This window comes from Nothoprocta perdicaria, unplaced genomic scaffold (genome assembly GCF_003342845.1).
Source record: "Nothoprocta perdicaria isolate Ctin4 unplaced genomic scaffold, notPer1 scaffold_6, whole genome shotgun sequence".
Taxonomy (NCBI): Eukaryota; Metazoa; Chordata; class Aves; order Tinamiformes; family Tinamidae; genus Nothoprocta; species Nothoprocta perdicaria.
Genome location: NW_020455865.1, coordinates 1,180,362 through 1,199,944, shown reverse-complemented (window position 1 = coordinate 1,199,944; position 19,583 = coordinate 1,180,362). Strand labels below are relative to the sequence as shown.

The window sequence follows — 19,583 nt, the reverse complement described above, 5'->3', positions numbered from 1 at the left end:
TAAATTACTGGTATAATGTGTACTGTATATTGTTCCACTCTTATATTTATTCCACAAAAACCCCTGTGGCCTGCATGTGATTTTATCATTAGCTGGCAAGGTAATTTCAGGGCCTAGTTCTGCAATCATTCCATGAGCAATACTCCCATTGAAGCTAGTCTGTTCTGCATGCAAAGCAGCTACCAATTCAAATTCCCTATAATAAAAAAGGCCTTTTTCTATTTTAGCTATTGTGGAACATTAGTGACAATTTTAAAAAAAGGGAGAAAAATTACAGAGCAATTCTTTTATGTGAGTTATTTTCTTTTATGATAAAATATAAAAGTGTGCTTGAAAATACAATCTACACAAAGTATTTCCTATATGAGACAAATTACAAGCTTTGTTTCATTTATTAAAATTCAAAATAATATATCAAAATATTTTGTTAAACAAGATAAAAAAAGCAATGCCTAATGAAAAATGACTGTCCAAGATTTAGAGAAGACCAGCAAGCTCAGAGATCACAAAGGACTGTATTTTGTTTTCTTAGACACATATAAATAACCAAAACTCATCCAAATCAATGAAGTTTCTATCACACTGGAAGAATAGGATTTGAGTTCAACACAGAAAACACTAAAAGAAAATAATCTGTGTTGAAGACCACCTACTGTTAATTTATCTATTTGTGGAGAGAAAGCATAGTGCAATTGACTGAAAATAGCACAGGATTTTGTGCTTGATGCATATGACTCCTTTGTACGATGATTCCAGAACTCACATCGACTAGAAAGGTTGATCCTTGAGGGTGAAAATATCTCAATATGCAGCTAATATACATGCTGAAGGAGGAAAAAAAACCCTGTTGCTAGCTTCAGTAAAGCAATATGAAGAAGCAACTTTAGTCATAACAGTAGGACATGAGCACCCCACTCAGCTCAGAAATAACCAAGATTTCAGTAAGGGTTGTAGCGCAACAGAACTTGCACTTCATTAGGACATCTCTGCTATACACACTAATGCACAAACATGTAAGTAACATACTATGCCATGGCACCTCATCCATATAATAAATGTCAATGTAAATGCTATTATAGCAGAACTCACTGAAGTTTGATTCATCATCATGTTTTGCTGCCAGATAATTTGGTACAGAAGCCTCATCAGAAAGCAGGCAGGAAAACTTCCCAGGCTAACACAACATGCACAGGGGCTGCGAGGCCCATGAACCCACAGCTAGAGAAGGCACTTCCGAGCAGGAATCCTTCCTTCCCCTGGGACAGGCCATCGAGGGCACTCGTGTCAGAGCACCGGAAAAAGGTGCTCCTTTCTGTTCTAGTCATGTAATGGTCTCTGGAGAAATCTAAGTGGTCAACGATTAATTCCACTTGCACACATGTACATATGCTTGCGATGGTTATTTATTACACATATGGGACTATAACTCGCTGCTAAAGCATCCCTATGTGGGAGCAACTGGAAGGAGGCTCTGCCACACCAGGGACACGAGCCTCGGGGCTGCTCTGTGCAGGCTGTGCTGGGTCTGTCTCAGTAACTCTTGGGAACAAACCACCCCTCAGCCTGCGCAGATCCAAGTGCTTCTCCTTACAGGTAGGAAATAGGGAAGCATCTTCCTTTTTAAATGAAGAATGCTTCATTTTTCTTTCCCCATTTATTCCCTCTTTGTCAGAAATAGGCTCAGATTTTGCCATGTGAGAAGGCAAGACAGACTTGGAGAAAAAACCCTACATTAGCATAAATGCAAAAACACCGAGCTACTTTCCAATTACTTTTGACAGAGCTCCTTGATCATCTGCACCAAATGAAACCCTTTCCCTGTGTCTTACGGTTTAAGATCCTGCATCATCTCACTTCCTGCAGCTTTTACTGAAATACTTAAGGAAAAAAAAAAAAGAAAAAAAGCCAAGAGAGACATGTACTGTAAGCATTTACTGCAAGATATGCAATCCGTCTCAGTCCCCCAGTTCTTTCCTGAAATATTTATAAAGAGAAAGTAGCATCCAGTATGGGGGAAAAAGAAACCTGCAAGGCTGCGTTTCCCTGTTCCCATTTCCTCGGGTTTGTGGCTCTTTGCTGGAGCCAAGTGGGGAGCCAGGAGGGAAGGCACCCTGTCCCGCGGCAGCCCGGGGCCCTGCACCCCGAGCGGAGCACCCCGAGCGGAGCTTCGCACAAGGGCTGTTACTTGTTTGGCCACGAGTTCCCTTGCAGCTCCCATTACACCTGCTACATGTTTCTGACACGGAACCATGCAAGATTTCTGAACTCTTTGGTGAGGGGAAAAAACTGCCATCTAATTAGACCACATGTGCGGAGCAGCATCTGGCTCGGAGCAGAGCGGCGCGGGCGCCTCGAGTTGTCCTGGAGACAGCCCCCGCGCGCTGCGCGCCGCGCTGCCGCTCCCGTCCAGATGCACTTCTAACAGACTCTGACAGAGAGCAGATGGGCGGCTATCCGCCGGGCCACGCACGCCAGCTCTGCTCCCGCCAGAGCCACGCGCCCGCCGTGCCAATTCTCTCTTGGAAAAGGCAGCCTCTGCCCCGGCACCCCAGCACCCCGGCTCTTCTCACTGTGGAAACAGAACRAAACCCGCCACGATTTCCACCGGGCGACCGCACAGGATGTGCTCCCAGTTATGTAAGAGCAGCAAAAAGCACCAGTAATTAGCAGAGGCTTGCTCAAATATCTGCATTTTGATGCTGTGTTCAGGCACTTGGCAGAGCTGCATTCGTGGAGAGGCCCGTGGGGGCCGGGGCGCCCTCCCGGCGCGGCGCGCCCCGCTTGCTGGGCCAGCCAGCAGCAAAGGAAACCAGCGCTCGCTCTGCACGCTCAGAAGCGGAGCTAATCACTACGACTAAGGCAATCTCACACCTCTGAGTAAAGTCTCTGCTTTCACTTTCTTCATTTCTTTCAATCTTATAAATTAATATTTTTATTACAAATTTCTTTTTTTAATTCTCCTGCTTCTCTTCCAATGTTTCAGTTCAAATTTACCCTTCACCCTGCTACAAATCTCCTTCGGGTCAGAGTACTAACTGTGTAACTTTCTCACGTCTCTGCCAGGGAGCTCTACTGCTCTCCAGGCTCCGAGCAGGCTTTGCAGAGGCAGCCGGGCTGCCGAGCTCTTTGGAAGACGATTTCCAGGGAGGGGGGCCGCTGTCCACAGTTTGTCCTGACAGGCGTGTCCGGGCTCCATGGCACTGCGCCCTTATAGCCCCAGGGGGTCTCAGGAGAGCCTCAGCTGCCCTGTGGGCTCCTGCAACCACGAGGCAGGGGCTGGGAAGCCACGGCAGCAAGCAGGCAGGGCAGCAAGGGCTGAGCCGGGGCCGCCTGCACGCCCCGCACCGTCGCCTCGCTCTCCGCACACAACCCACTACTATGAAACCTGCTCTGAACAGCCAACCCAAACCTGAAAAAAGACTACAATCGGCATGGACTTAAGCTGCCTCTTGAGCCACTTTTTAAATTATTTTGATTCGCTTTGCATTGTTAAGCCAAATACTCAAACACTCCTAAAAACATTGTTGACACATATTAAAAAAACCCTCACAGGTAACACAGGCAACACTATTCTGTGTAAAACCTCTGGGCATTTAGATTGTTACCCTATATAAATACTTCCAAAGTTAAAAGCAGCTCCTAAGGTGTTAAGGAGTTAATACTTTGTAGCACGGTCACTGTAAATAAGCGCAATTTCAGAGAGGCAACAACAGGGCAGAGCCGTGAGGCTTTGCAGGTGCAGGCAGTAATTAAGGGCTCCAGCACAGCTACCTGGCGGAGGTATTCCTGCTCCCATCGAGGAGGAAGCCCTCTCTGCGGAGAGCACAAGAGCTCATTAATGAGGCTAATTAGGTGTAAAGGGGGTAGAGTCTGGCATCAGCTGCAGCTTATGGTAGCTGATCATTAAGCCCTATAATCTCTACCCCAGAACAGCAGATGATCATGTTCCTAGGTGACTGATGTTGCTAAGAAAATTTCCAACACCTGAGTATCTGACCAAATACTTTTTGGTGAACCTAAAAAAAAATTCCCTTAACCCAGCACATGCCAGAGAGTGCACTACACATCATTTCTTCAATCATAGCAGTTTTCTAATAGCAGAATACCTCAGGAGATCTGGACTTGACCTGAGGTCTGTGTCTTTCATTTCAGAATTAAAAGAAACCAAAGGCATCACCAGGGTACGGCAAGAAAGCCGGTGAGCGACAACGGGCAGGGCAACACGCGAGAGGAAGGCAGAGAGGAGCAATAATGCCTGCAAAGAGTGATCACAAATATCTCCTGAAGGTTTGTTAATTCTCCCTGTAATTTCTTTGCATAAAGCAGTGAAGATAGTTACAATACCATAGGGAGGAAAGTCTTGTTAATAAATATGTAAAATACAGATTTCTTTGTACTCATCTAATTCAGAATGAGAAAAAGGACATAATTTCCATGGAGAGAGAATACATGAAGGCAGAGCTCAGTCTGGAACTTGTTCTGTAAAATGAGTTGCAAGGATGGTAAACTATTTCACCATCTCGACAAGACTTTTTGAGCCGATCAGGCAGAACAGACTCTATGGATAATCCACTCCTACCCTTTTTCTGCAATTAAGTCAGCTTTCAAAAATTTAAAATTTTAGACACAATTCAAAATCAAGAATAGCAGAGTATTATTCTACCACAATTATTTTACAGGCTTGATAGTATAGCTTGTAGTCATTTTCTTTAGGAGTTTCCATGAAGTTGCTGGCATCCACTTTATTATTTCCACCTCTGCATGTTATATACAAAATGACATTAATTTACATCAATTTATAAAGGAAAATGCTCAATGAAATTGCATGTGTTTGAGCCTCTTGTTATTTGAAACTGCTGTGGCTGAATGCTTCCATCTACTCTCTACAAAGCTGATAGGGCTTCGAAGTATCAACAAAAAAGATTTTGCCAAGTTGTTATTGTTTCCAGTTCTTGTTTGCTTTTTTTTAAATTCAAGTAAATTTTTTCTTAGAATCTTTCAGTCTGCAGCAGACAGAGGATGAATACTGTTGCCAAAATAATCCTTGCTATAGTATTTACATTAGACAAGTACACTCTCATAGTGTCGCACATAATGGCAATCCAAGTCCCTGCCGCTCGCTTGCTCCGTGCTCAGGAACGCTCCAAGCCTCCCACTCTCACAGCATCCCCTTAAAGTCCCTGGCTGCCTCGCAGCTTCTATCAGCTGCTGGCACCACGCACGGAGAGGATTATTCATTTGCACATATTTCTTGATGCGAAGACAACTCCAGAGACACATTTAATGTCTTAGACTCACCAATGCACGCATTTTTGGTTTCCACTTAAAAGCTACCAATAATTTGTGCATCTTCCCATCTTTACAAGCAAGCAAAGCGTCTGGTCTGATGTACTGGGCATAGAGAAACTTTTTAAAGTGCCCATTTACAGAAATCCTGCAAATAAGAAGAAAATCCTAAGGAACCCTCCTCAAGAAAGATCTTGAAATATTTTTATATAACTGAAATAAAGTATTTGGTGCTAAATGTCATAAGAATAGCCATTAGATCACTGGGGTCATAAGCACTACATTGTATGCCAAAGACCTGTTGTTATATGTTGTCATACCTACTATATTTATTGAATATATTTGATGTAACTTACCTTTGTAAGAGCAAAATCTCTTAGCCACATCAGTTATAACTCCTGAGCTGCCATTAAGAGCTATACATTTTAAGAAGGTTAAGAAGATCTCATACCGTCCAAGAAACTAAGCTGTATAGCTCATCGGATCACAAATTAGTGGAAATTAGCATTTTTGGCCAGCTTTCTCACCACTGGAGTACAAAAAGCAACCACATTTCTTCCTTTTCTGTTCACTATCTGAAGTGCTTAAGGATTAAAAAGACATCTGCTGTGCAGAAGCAGAAAGGCTGGCGGACCCCACTGCGGCCAGGCAGGCTGGACTGGATTTGTTATGACCCCATCTTCCCTGTGGCCTCCCACCTGCCCACTAAATGCAGYGAGTGGCTCACAGGTGACAGTGCCTCTCACACTCAGGTGAGGGAAGCAGCCATCAATAAGTCAACACGGGTAACTTGGGACTCCTCTTACCATTTTAAGACAGACGTATCTACAGAAAAAAAAATCCAATAATAACTTTCAGAACAGTATAGAAGTCAATAGAATCGGCTGACAAAAAAGCCTTGTAGCCAGCATCAAAATATTTTGAATAATTTGACACACATATGATAAAGACAAAAATACATTGGATAAAACCGGCTTTTACAGAGGTCTTAAGATAAACCTTCTTCCCCAGGAATACCCTCTGGTTCTGGCTTCTTCTATCGACACACGCACAAAAATAGTTCTCAGATAGTACAGAATGTTCCCAATAGCCAAGGTGCAGCAGTTTTTTAAACAGAAATGTCATATCTTCTGAAGCAAAACTGCTACCAAAAAAACACAGAAAGCCTGAAGCAGAGATGGGAAGGGAGATATATCCTATCCCCTCAATGATGAAGCAATTCCTTGGTTTTCCTTTTTTAGTTTTCTTCATGACAAGTAATAGAACTCTCTAGTAACACCATTTCTAGTGGTTGAAAATCAATATGGTGTAAGGATGAAAAAAATGAGAATAAAAAATATATACACATTTAGAACACGTGGCCATCAGAGTAAAGGAAGAAAGCAGATGCTTAGGAAGGAGCAGGAAGGTAGAAAGCCTGTACGTTACACCTGCCCTCACTATTTTTACTGTCCGGAGATTTTCAGCTCATGGGTTTCATGGAGGCGGCCGTTGCTCGCGGATTAGGTAAATCCCAGCAGATCTCCAGATCTGTCAGACTGCCCTCGAGCCGGGGAAGCTTCCCTGCACATCTCACAAGAACAATTCCCTCCTGTTTGCTCCCAACCTTTGCGGTCGGATGCTTTGTACTGGGAAAGACCATAAGAAGTCTGCTCCTACCCACCTTCTTCCTAGCATCTGCTACCCTTTTTCCTGTACGTAATCCTATAAAATTGTCTGACACTCACACTCTCTCCAGTATTCATGTAATGCTTTACAGAAATATGTACAGAAATCCGGTCTCTAAAGAGAGGAAAGGTGGAGTCAGCATTTGAGTTAAGCACATAAATGTGTTCAAACTAAACAGAGAAAAGGGAAAACAGGACTATACAAAGTGTTTTAGTCTCTGGTAAGGAACTTTCTTTCTTCAATGTCTACCTGGCCACCATCGCTATACACGTCCCAGGCTTCATCTGTACAGCCAACAAAACCAGGACAGAGGAGCAGTTCCTGGCTTTGGCTCTACTGCATTGTTCTAATGCTCCTGACAAGTGCTCCATTGTTTCCTGGCCATGTACACACTTCATTTTAGTAATTAGCTGTCAGAGAGGGCCCAACAGCAGCTTAGTATTGTCTGCTCAAATCATATTAATGAAATGCAATCCACTGAAATGTCCTGAATGCCTAGCTGTAATTGCGTTAAATAGAGAGGCTGGGGACATCAGCAAACTTCACCTTCCGAACAGGCATTACGATCGAGCACATTAATCCATTATTTCTTAGGGATTTGACAGCCAATTAATATTACGAGGCTTCCGATATAACAATAAGGACTGATGTTCCTGCATTACTTTGATTTTTAACAGCAAAATAGGTGACATTAAACTCTGGAATATCACAGGAAAAGCTGGGCTCAGCATTGTGGTGTACACCAAAGGCTGAAAAGCAAGAACTCCAGATTGCAGCATTGCAAACCTAGTTTTTACATTTGAAGATTCAGCATCTGCATATTGAAGTCCACACCCAGGATACCTCAGTGTTACACTACAGGCAGCGTAAATACACCCAAATAAAACCCTTACGAAGTGAGTGACGTTTCCAGGCTTATTACCTGACCACCAGCAGGCTGTGTCCCCAACAACACAAACTGTAATTGATTTCTTCTGCTCGCAAACTGATCCTTGCCAGCTAAGGATCTTTTTCTTTATTTCAGGTTCCAAGTTCTCCATTGCTGCACACTCCCAAAGAATACAAATTTAGACAAGATTGAAAACAATAAACAAACAAACAAACATGCATGGGAAATAACCTGTGGGTATAAGAGTCTTCAGAGAACTTTCTTGCCAGTTATGACTGCAAAATTGGTAATAAAATTTAATTAAAATTGAGTACAATAAGCTATGACAGGGTAACGGACGGGCAACGTAGCTGTAGGGCAGAGTTATGATGCCCAGAGCTCTGTCTAGATGTGATGCTTTATTGCTTTATTTTGGTTATGTTTGGCAACTATTCTCAAGATATCTTAAATATTTCCTAATTATAATGAATAGGACTGCTTTTGAGTTTAGATCAGATCTAGAAAGTATCTCAAGATCTGCTAATATATTAAACAATATGAGATTTTTAAGACTTCAATGGGATCTATTCTTTAATTTCACTCATGTTCATTCCCACATAAAAGAACAATCTTTTTCACCTGAAAATTTGTTACAAACTATTAAATACTCAGTGAATTATCTGTAAATAAACCTGCTTATTTATTTCCTCTCAAGGGCTGAAATTCCTTGAATAACATTTATCTGCACAGGTGAGGCTAACAACCAAATACCGCATCACACCGAATATCTGAAGCAAAAGCAATCAAAAGCCTTGGGCAGAACTTTGACTTAGGGAAATCAATATTCCTTTCTGTAGGAGATTGTTTCTTTGCTCATGTTGGAAATTCATTTTAAGGAAGCTAGAATGCAAAGGAGAATGCATGATTAAATGACATTTGGTAAGAGTACACATATTTCATAACGTTATGCTTAAAACCCACAAATCATGAGATGTGACATATGTATGTTTTACAATTTGTGATTAAAAAGTCCTCCCTACTAACTGGAAAGTCATTATTCCAATGCAGAAAGTATTTATAACTCAACAACCGCTTTTTGGTAGAGATATTTGAATATCTGTTATGACTAAAAATTATTTACCTTAAGCATCAACTTCCTTATTTGGATTTGGCTTCTGTATCAACCAATTAAAAACCCTACTGTTTTCTGACTAACACTGGTCTCTGGCTCTTACACTGACCCAGCACAGGGAAGACACCCCAGACAGCAGGACTTGCAACCGCTCGGAACAGACTCCAGCTCCTCTTACACGAGTTTATTGCAAGAGGCACAGCAGCCATTTAACATTTTTTAAATTTTGGCAAAGACGTTAAGTTAAATGACAGTGTTCCCACTCCAACTGCCTCCAAGTGTGGAACTTAAAATGCTGGTACATGGAAAAGAAAGTGTTCAGATAAGCTGTTCTGTATCCTTCCTATATTTTCGGTGGAGAAGGTATAATATATTAGTAGCTGGCAAACGCAGTCCGAATTTTGCCCTTACACACAGACAGCTCCCGAAGGAAGGCAAGCTCATCTGCTTGTTGTCCTTACAAACTACTTCCATTTTCAACATTAATCCTCTAAGAAAAATACTGAGATAAAGATTTTAACTACTGCATTGACAGCTTCACTAAAAAACATCTCTGATATATCTTTGATTTTAATTGAATGGAACTAAGTAATGTACACAGAATCACTTGCAGCTTTTAAAGTGTATTGAGAGCAAAAATATGTCACACTTGTTTCCACAGTACTTTTAAGAATCCAGAATAAGTTAGAATAAGTACTAAATTTGAGCAGAAATGTTAAATATAGTGTTTGAAAACTACAACATCAATAACAGGTTTTACACATTTAGAATCAACAGTAAATATGTATGTGCATACAGAACAGGCACATGGTTACTCACAGAAGTTTTACTACAATACTTCATATTATATAAACACAGAAAACTAAACGTTGCATCAGAAATTACAGCAAGAGAGCATTACACTTGGACACAAAAGTAACCTTTAAGGAATTAAAATGTCCTCAACTACAAGTCAAGTTGAAACTTATTTAATTAGGTTCAGTACTTGAAAAAATTAAATAAATTATTTCATTAACTAAACCAAACTCCCTTAAAGGCAACAATATGTTCCCTCTCTGTCAGGACAGAGCGCAATGAAATCTTTATTTTAATTGGGGTTAGCTAAGGGGCCACTTGGCTTCAGATGCTTTGTTTATCAGCCCTAAGCTTTACAGCTTAGTCAATACTTGAAATATTATAGAATGATTTCATTAAAGAAAAAAAAAAAAAGATCCCTACCCATCTCCCAAATAGTTTTACATAGAGATCATATATTTTAAATGTGCATTTTCAAAATGTACTGAAGCTGAAGCCATCCCAAAGGAAACCCCGGGTTCCTTTTGCACTATTAGGATACAGCAAATACACAAATCCCCCCTTCAACGGGCATCTGCCCTCAGGCCCCCGCAGAGGGCTGTGGCTCTGGGCAGCCGCGCGTGCCCGCGCGGGGACTCCTCCGTTCTGCACCGTGCCCGTACTGCTGTTAAACCAACAACATTTTAATTCCAGTTTAAGCATGTCATTTTCAAAATATATGAACTATCTTGCTTTCATTTACAGAAATAAAACTATCACTGCTGAACCTGACAGAATAAAGCTTATTTCGAGCAAATCACTGAGTTCTGCTCTTCATGTTTACGCCATAGAAAATACAAGTTCAAATTAGATGAATTATTCTTTGTTATACGTATATTTTCTGTTGACAGAGATATAGTTTTTCTTTGGATATCTTTTTGCCTATCTTATCTGAACTGTTCCCTCATGATAACTATTATAAAATGAGCTGTTTTCCTTCTCGGTGGGTATTTTGATTTGATCGCAATCACAGTTTTCTCTACAGTCTTCAAATGATCATCTAACAAATAAGTAAAAGACTTAAATTGCCATCAATACGTATACTTTTCTCTAACAATGCAACTAATTGTATATCTCTAATCGAGAAACACGTTGATTCAAAAAAATCTAGTGAATATACCAACTATTGAGTTCAAAGCAAAGGCACCACATGTGTCTAAATAAATATCAAGGCAGTGTCGGAGGTAAATGAGGAGAGACCAGGTGAAGTGTGTGTGATGTGTTAATTGTATTCAAAAATAAAAAAAATAAAAAAGAGAGAAAAAAAGAGGTAAGATGGAGAAGCTGAACTTCCAATTATCATAACGGTATCTACTTCGCAACACATTTTCAAACTTGAAAGAGACATTTGCAACCATAGGAATTGTGAGCAGAATACCTCCAGCTGTGTCTGCATAAATCTTGCACACTGTACATACACAGTTTACTTAAATACCAAGTAAAGTTATGACTTACAAAATGCATATTTCAGTCACAATAGAGTATCTGTCATTTCCAAAAGCTACTCATCATCAAATGAAAGGAAAACTGAAAACAATGAATTAAATTAGAAAAGGATAAGATAAGAAAGAATCTTTTCATCTGATGTTTTACCAGACTGAAATAGTTTTTTTTTTTTTTTTTTAAAGAACAACGCATTTATCTGCGGAGCTTACACAGCCTTGCCCTCCAGGCGAGGAGGGTAAAGGACAAGGTGCTCTTCCACCCTCCTTTCCCTTGGCCTGCAGGACATGCTGGTTGCAGGGCAGGATTCACCTTTCCCTAGCGCTCCGTCTCCCCCAGCCTCAAGGCGCTGGGATGAAGCTCCCGGCTGGCAGGGGCCGCGCAGCAGCAGCGGGGCTGGGGTCCCTTGGGCGCTCCCCCGATCCCGCAGGACGCGGGGGCCGCGCACACGGGTGCAGGGCCACGCGCAGGGCGCCGCGTGCGAGGGGCCCTGCCAGCCCCGCCGCGTCGCGGCTCCGTGGTGCAGCCGAGCACACGAGGCCGGGCACCGCGCAGGGACGGTCCCCAACACGGAAGCCAGGCAGAGACCTGCCAGCCACGGCACCCGCGTCTCCTTCCCTCTCGCACCAGGGAGCTCCACCACCTACGTATGCACCTCACTACCAAGCACTTTACTGCCTCTCACCTTAATCAAACACCCATTTTCGCACTAGAAGTTTATACTGCAATTCACACTACAAGGCGAATGTCTGCCACTCCCAGGGCAAAGACCAGAGCTGTTAAAGTTTGTCCTTAACATACATCCAATTTAATATTCTGATTGTTACCATCATTTCAACAAGTTTGCCTGCTACCAACATCCACTTCACAGAACTGAGTACCAAAATCTCCTATCATCTTCCTTCCAGGGCAGACAGTACCTCTGGTTCATCTCTGCTGCCACTCCTATGGGTGGGGATGCAGGCTCAGCCCCTCTCTACCTGCAGAACAGTCTTGTGCTGGTGTTACCAACACAAAACAACTTCTCCCAGCTCATTTTAAAAATCCACAGTCAYTGCGTGCCTTACGCAGAAGCAGAAGTCGACGGTCATGTTACTTGATGCGCGGGGTTGTTTACATGCTTCATTGTTCCCGTCCAAGTCCCCTGCGCTTTATTAGGCCAGGAAATATGTGGTCTCCGCGGCACGGCGGCGGCGCACGCTGCTGCACGGCTTACGGCGCCGCGCGCTCGCAATTAGACCCTAAGCATCAGGAGGAAGTGTGGAAAGAACAGAGGCTCAAAGCGAGTCAAACACAAATGAAGGCTTGAAGCAAATTGAGGAGAAACAAACAAGTGCATAAAACAGAAACCACACACACATAAAAAAAGCAGAAAATCAGGTGAGAAAGGCACAGTGGAATAATTTATCAGTTGGATGTACAAATCCTCCTACTGTAAAGCTGAAGTTTCCTGGTGCTGCTCCTCACCGTGCAGCCTTCGTTGGCAACAGGAAGATTTAGAGGCTTTTGAACAACACTACTTCCTTCCTCCAGCACTAACAGAGCGAGCCGGTGCCGTCTGAGGGCTGAACATGTCACTTCACTGGAGGCAGAAGTGACTCGAACACCAACCCAGGACACTTTCCGCCGCACGCCCACGGTCTGAGCAAACCCACACATCCCAAGAAAGGAACCGTGGGCAGGGAGCTGCCAAGGGCGGCAGCCTCAGGAGCGACCCGACCCAGCAAGCGGACAGACGGCACTCGCTGCCTGCAGCGCACGGCAGGGCGCACGCGAGGGCTCCGCGCGGGGACACGGGCACCCGCGCGCCGGGCACGGCCTCCTGCACGGCCTCCTGCACGGCTCTGCCCTCCACGGCCTCCTGCGCGGTGGGCACGGAAGCTCGACTGCACCTGCCAGGGCAGAACCGCTGCTTACGTCAGGGGACAGCAACACGTCTCGGCTCCCTCCTGCCACCGCACCAGCCTTCCATGTCCTGCACAACATCCCGCACAGGGTCACCTTAACTCGAGTTGTGCCTCTCTTCTCCAGGATCTTTCCAATTTAACTTCATTTGGCATTGTTTTCTCCTCCTGATACGGCATATGGAATTACAGAATCTCACCACATAACAGTATGGAAACTACAGAATAATTCTACTTACTGCATAATTGACTGTTAGAGGAGATTAAAGAGAATGCCTTTCAGTTTCATTACGTACGTATATCTCAACATACTCAGATGCAGAATGTTAAATGCACTTTGGGGAAAAAAAAAACACTGTAAATGCTTACTAAAAATAGAGTCATTTTAAAGATTAAGAACGGCAAAAGCAAAGGCTGAAACCTTGCATTTTGCTATAGACAGACAGACCACAGCAAGAGGCTTAACAGAAAAAATCAGTATTGTCCCAGTAGCTGTTTTTCAGCTTTCTTAGCTTTTTCAATCAGGATTTTGAGTCCTGCATAACACGTCTTCTCGAACATTTTCGATAAAGAGCACAACTTAACAAGAATTACACATGCAAACTGTGATCTTTGAAATGCTACAAATCACCACAGGATTTTCACATTGGGGAAAAGAAACGTCATAGGTCCAGAATAACATGAATTCAATTAATCTCATTTTTTAAACATACAAACAGAAAAATAGAACAGGATAAAATAGTAGACGCTGATGGACTCCTATTAAATACACATCAATAATAACCTTAAGAGGAGCACAGAAAAAAAGTAAGCAAAACAAACAGCTGAACCTTATAAGCTTCTCTTCACTGTTTCCTTTGCATTACCATTTTTAGCACAGAGTTTGTATGCCTCTAATATAAATAACAACATCTGCCCTGTTTATTCTCCATGAACAAAAGGCCCTATATGGCCAGAGGCCCTCACGAGAGCTTGCCCTAGCCAAAAGATGTTGTGAAAGGGAAGGATCTACCCAGTAGAAAATACCTTAAAAATTTCCATATGGAAAACAAAGTTGTCCAAAAGGTGCCCATGTAAGGGATCAACTGCGATGTGGCAATTACTGGGAATTGCAAAGAATTGTTTACTCTTCCACTGAAGAGTTTAGAGAAAAAAAAAAAAAAAGAAAAATTCACCATGGCAACAATCATACTTCACCACAGATAAAGCATCACAAGCTACAAAGTCTTTTCAAAAAATTATGCACCAATACGTAGCATGCACTTTGTTAGGCTCCTGTATTCACCCCCTCAAAACCTCCCTTTGGACTCATCTGGCATTTGCTTCTTCACTCGGTACCACTCATCACCCGCTTCCTTCCCTCATTTCCGTCCCACTCAGATCTCATGGCTCGGGAACCGCTGAAGGAATTAATAGTGTTAGTCTGGGCAAGGGATTGCTACCAAACAGCTAATAGAGACGGCTCGTGTCATGCCATCATGCTGCACCTTAATGCCTCCCTGCGACACGCAGCCACTCGTGTCACTGCTGTAACCGTGCTGTGGCTTATGAGTCACTACAGCAAGAAGCCAAAGTGGTCTCAAACACAAAACAGAGGAGCAAATTTTCCTCTTAAACACTTTAAAGCTTCCTAGGGCTGTATGAGACCTAGCTACCTATGAGACTAATCAGTACAGAGTACTTAAATAGCAATAAATTACTATTATTATTTGACTTCTGCCAACTCCATCACTAATCTGGATACACCATTTCTTTATTGCAGATGCAGTGGTGATATATGTGCCTTAAATCTCTAAATAAGTTACCAAACTAACTCTAAGCTCTCTTCTACACTCACCTCATACCAGAGAGTACCATTTAAAACAGGACTGACTTTCATCTTGCTTGCATGAACTTCAAGAGCAGCAAAGCGCAGCAGCTCTGCCCTGGAGGGCGCGCGGCGCTCGGCCAGCAAAGCCGCGGTGCCAGAACAACGGGCAGCGCCTCGCTGCAGTTCCCTGCCACGGGCAGCGCAGCGGGCCCGGGCGGCAGCGCCCGAGGCGGCGCCGCAGCCGCTAGGTGTCAGGAGGAGAAAGCGCGCGGCGCGGCGACACGCACCGCTTGTGTGCACGCCGGGCCCGTGCACCTGCTCACCACGACCTCCCTTGGTAATGACATCTTTCAATAAAGGCTCGCTTAGGAAACTGCAAAAACTTCAGCACCATTTTAAGTCATTCAAGTGAGGCAGATGCTCGCACCTTGATGGCTTTGGGGAAACCTGGAGTAAGTGGCTGAGCACAGGCACGGCCCCGATGCGCGTGGACGGCTGTGCTGCTAAGGCACATTGTGGAGAAGGCAATTACGGCGYGTGTGACAAAGACTGCCATTCCTAAAACCTGCCTTAAGGCAGCTACAGAAACACGTACCTGCAGCAGGGAGCAAAACCGCATTTACTATCCTATAACATAAATCCTTATGATTAGAGTTGCAGCTTTCTTTGGACATATTTCTTAATGCTAAAGTGCGAGTTACTGGTGTTCTCAGAAAGTATAGGACAACAGTAATTCAGATTTCACAGTTCAGGTACTGATATGTATATACAATATGGAATCTAATAATCTTTTACAACCATTAAATCTGTAATGGTTTCAAAATTGATTTTTGACATGAAATGTTTTGAAGAAATGATGACATCCTCCGTGATGTGCACAGACTCGGTACGAACCCCTCTCCATGCTCTATTTCTCTTAGGATCACATCTGCGTATCATGACCACTTTAAACATCTATTAGCAGAGAGCCCATGATAGCAGTGTGTGGAGCTGATGAGCAAACAGGCAGTAACACTGAACACAACTGCCCTGTAAGAGACATAAAACGGGAGAGCAGAGAAATGGGCTCCCAGTACAGCATCCCCAGCATAAGAGGCCAGAGACAGTGCTTTAAGGAATAATATGCCTTATTACTTACAAAAGTCACAATGCTTTGCTATTAAATTTCAATCATATTTTCTGCTATGAACTTCGCAAGTGTATTCTGTAATTGCTTTGCCTGCTACACACCACTGGGATTTTGCTCTCTTTTTAAGATTAGAATTTCCGAGGATTTTGGACATTTAAGGTTTGCACGCCAAGAGCAGCAAGAGCCTCCTGGCAATTGCAGTGAGGCCCAGCACGCTGCAGAAGGGAGGCAAGGCAGGTGCGCGACCCACGCAGGATCTATGGGGCGTCAGTGGCAGAAGCAGAAACCCAGGGCAGGTCATTCACCTTGGGCACGTCCAGCACACGAGAGACCTGCCATGTTTTGCAAACTGCCTTTACATAAATCTTACTAAGAAATAAAAAATCAGTAATTAATTTTTAACTTATAAAAGGACTTGGAAAACAAAGCCTTGAAATTTTCTGTTTCCTCATCTTTACAACTCTATTTAATTATACATTTGAACAACCATGGTTAGAGGTTTTATTTGATGGAATAATAAGGAAATGCAAAGCTCCTCAGGTCTGCTGGCCCAGTAGGGATGGGGATCGTAATTTTTAGGTGTGCGCCCCTGTCAACTAATTTTGAATTTTCATTTTTAACATTCAGCTCTCAAAATATCAGATGGTATTTCCAGAAAAGCAATTTAAATTTTTATTTTTCTTCATATAACCCTTAACTAGTTAATGTCTTATGCACATCCCGGCGAGCACACACCAATATTCCCAGAGTTGCCTGGCAACTACTGGGAGGGGTGTGAGTACAGAGGCTGGGAGGCTGCAAGGAGCCGCTGCCTCCGCACACGGATAAAGGGGCTTAGGCCAGGCTGCCATGCAGCCTCATGTTTGTTATTTACATGCACGACCATTTATACCTCTCTATAGTTTGCATTAGATACTTTGCAAGAAGCATAACATTATGGCATGCAGTCATACCCACTAAAAGCAATGCCATTTATTTTTTCCTGCACACACCAATAATCCTCTACACATTCCCCCAATAAGAAGGGGAAGGATTCATGCTGAATTCAAAAGTTGCTTTTGAACATTGAATATGGCTCATGGGAATGATGCTTATTTGATAAGGATAACTGTTTTAAAATTCAGACCAAACTATTATTCTCTTCTGGCTTTAAAAGCCCATAAAAATGGCAAAAAGTCATCAAAGACGACATTTATGGAAATACCATCAACAATGATAGCAAAGGTATAGCCAGTCCTGCTACATCTTTAGTCCAACCTCTGGTCTTTCCCTCTAATATCGTGATTAAAATTACTGTTATTACTTGTCTGCATGCCAGATCTCTCTGTTAATGTGCACAGAGCTCAGAATGCAGAACACAACACCCCTTCCCAGCAGCGAGCCTTCATCCACGCGCCTCTCAGTTAGCCTTCCCACCTGCACTCAGCACTCAGCTCAGCTTCTCCCTGTAGTATTCAAGCTTTCCATAGCTAGCACCAATTTTCCATTCTGCCTCTAACTGCTTGCAAATGAGAGATGGATCTCTACAGAGACCTTGTGAAACAGCCACAGAGCTCAACGGAGCCCCTGAACAAGCCATTGTTCAGATTTATCACTGAATCTGACTTACCTGTGTTAGCTTCTTCTGTGTTAGAAGGGGAAGAAGAAATCCATGATTTCCCTAACAGAACACTTACCATCCATAGTTACAACTCCAGATATTCTTTGTACTTCTGTAAAAAACTGTTTCTTTACTAACTGTATTGTGTCTGAAAATGTCCTGAAATGTTTCTGTAGTTTCACAGTTAAGCATATATTTTGTAAAGATAAGGATGTACTTTACTACTTTTTGGAGTAGTATTTTTATTCCCTTAAAGGAAATTAAATGAAGAGCCTGTTCTTGCAGTGAGAAAGACAATAGTAAGTGTGGACTAGACTGTGTCTATTAATTTATAAGTTTTTGTCAACTCTCTTTAGTTTAACTCTCTATTAATGTCAGTAACTCTCCACAACTTTTCTCTCCTCTTGCTTGCTGCATATCTCTTTTGCTTTTGTAGACTGCAATGCTATCTTCAGTACTGGTTAGGGAGACAGTCACAATACTGACTTAGTGGAAAGTGGATTATACTACTCTTCTTAATTGTTAGTTCTTTTCTTAGCTTCCCTCCCCCTCTCTTACCCTGGCTGCTGATTTACACCTTTTGCTTACTGTTTTCCTACTTACAGGTTCAATTTTCAGTGCATTTCTGTAGCTCCCGAAAAAAGATGCTTGTGCTTTTAGGAAAGCTCTTGCAACACCATCTCCAGTAGTTGTAGAGACTTTCTTCAACCTGTTCTTCAGTGCAGAAACCTGGAATCACACAAGAGGTCTGGATCACTTCTCTTACATACAAAAAGGTTGTGATTTAGTCTGGTATCTCTTTTTTTTTTTTTTTCTCCCTAAAAGCACTCGGAGCTTAGTAACTACTGAAGGAAGGCTGTGCATCTATATGTTATGGTTAGTGACAGCATTTCTCACCCCAAACAAAAGCAGAGAAAGGAGATTAGAGAAGCCTTTCAAAGATTAATATTAAAGCTGTGCCTATGCTTCAATGGTTAGGGGTTATATTAAATCATTAACAAATAGTTGTGTGAGTAGCAATTTGTTGGTGTTGGAGACAGAATCCAAGCTACATTTCTGAAACAGATCTCTCAGAATCCATAGCAATACAAGCCCAACAATCTAGGCAGTGAATGCAGGCTTGAATTCCTTCAAGTGCTTTCAGAGGCCATGCTCATGCCACATGCAAGGTTTGACAGAGGGGGAGATATCTTATGGAGAAGACAGGAAGACGCCAAAACTTCAAGAAGGAAAGCAGAAAGCCAGGAAAGCCCTAATCACCTTAACTTGCAGAAGGGTATAAAGGATCCATATGAAGATATATATTTAACGGAAATAATTATATCAATAAGTAGCAAATTGACCTCTTTTACTCAATTCAAATGCTATTCTGAAAAACTCTACTGCATCAGCTCTATATGCTTCATGCTAAGTTAAAGACATTGTGGGAATATTATTTAAAGAGTAAACAGATTCTGCTGTAGTGGACATAATTAGCATATTTTCTGAGAGAATACACAATATATCATGAACTAGAAGTTAGTTGTAGTTAATTTTCAAATTAACTTTGAAGGTCCTCCCCTTAAAGTTTTCAGATCATTCGATCTCTTCCAAGAGTATATCTAAGACTAGATGATGTCTATTTCCTATATTCACACATTTCCGCCTTTTGATCAAATTTATCACAATAAATATCATAGCTTTTTTTTTAAAAAAAAAAGTATCAAGAGAAAAAACGCTCATATTTGGCTTGTGTATTAATTTATTTCACAGTAAAATAAACTATATAAATAAAATTAAGATTCTTTTCCTATCTAAAGAGGTAGTAATACTTCTTTTAAAATAAGATTTTGACCACTCAAAACAAAGATTATTTCTAGCTAAACAGACACATATACATGCAGTCTACCCTGCAAGTGTTTTTAAAAGA

General features: G+C 42.3%; 1 protein-coding gene across 1 annotated transcript in view; it reads right to left on the bottom strand.

Annotated features, from left to right (window-relative positions):
* The window catches only part of DENND1A (DENN domain containing 1A), a 150,208-nt gene that overhangs the window by 38,880 nt on the left and 91,745 nt on the right, over window positions 1–19,583 (bottom strand). Inside the window, exon 13 of the mRNA XM_026049414.1 lies at window positions 18,278–18,403. Coding sequence (XP_025905199.1) covers window positions 18,278–18,403 — 126 coding nt within the window. The remainder of the gene's footprint in view (window positions 1–18,277; window positions 18,404–19,583) is intronic.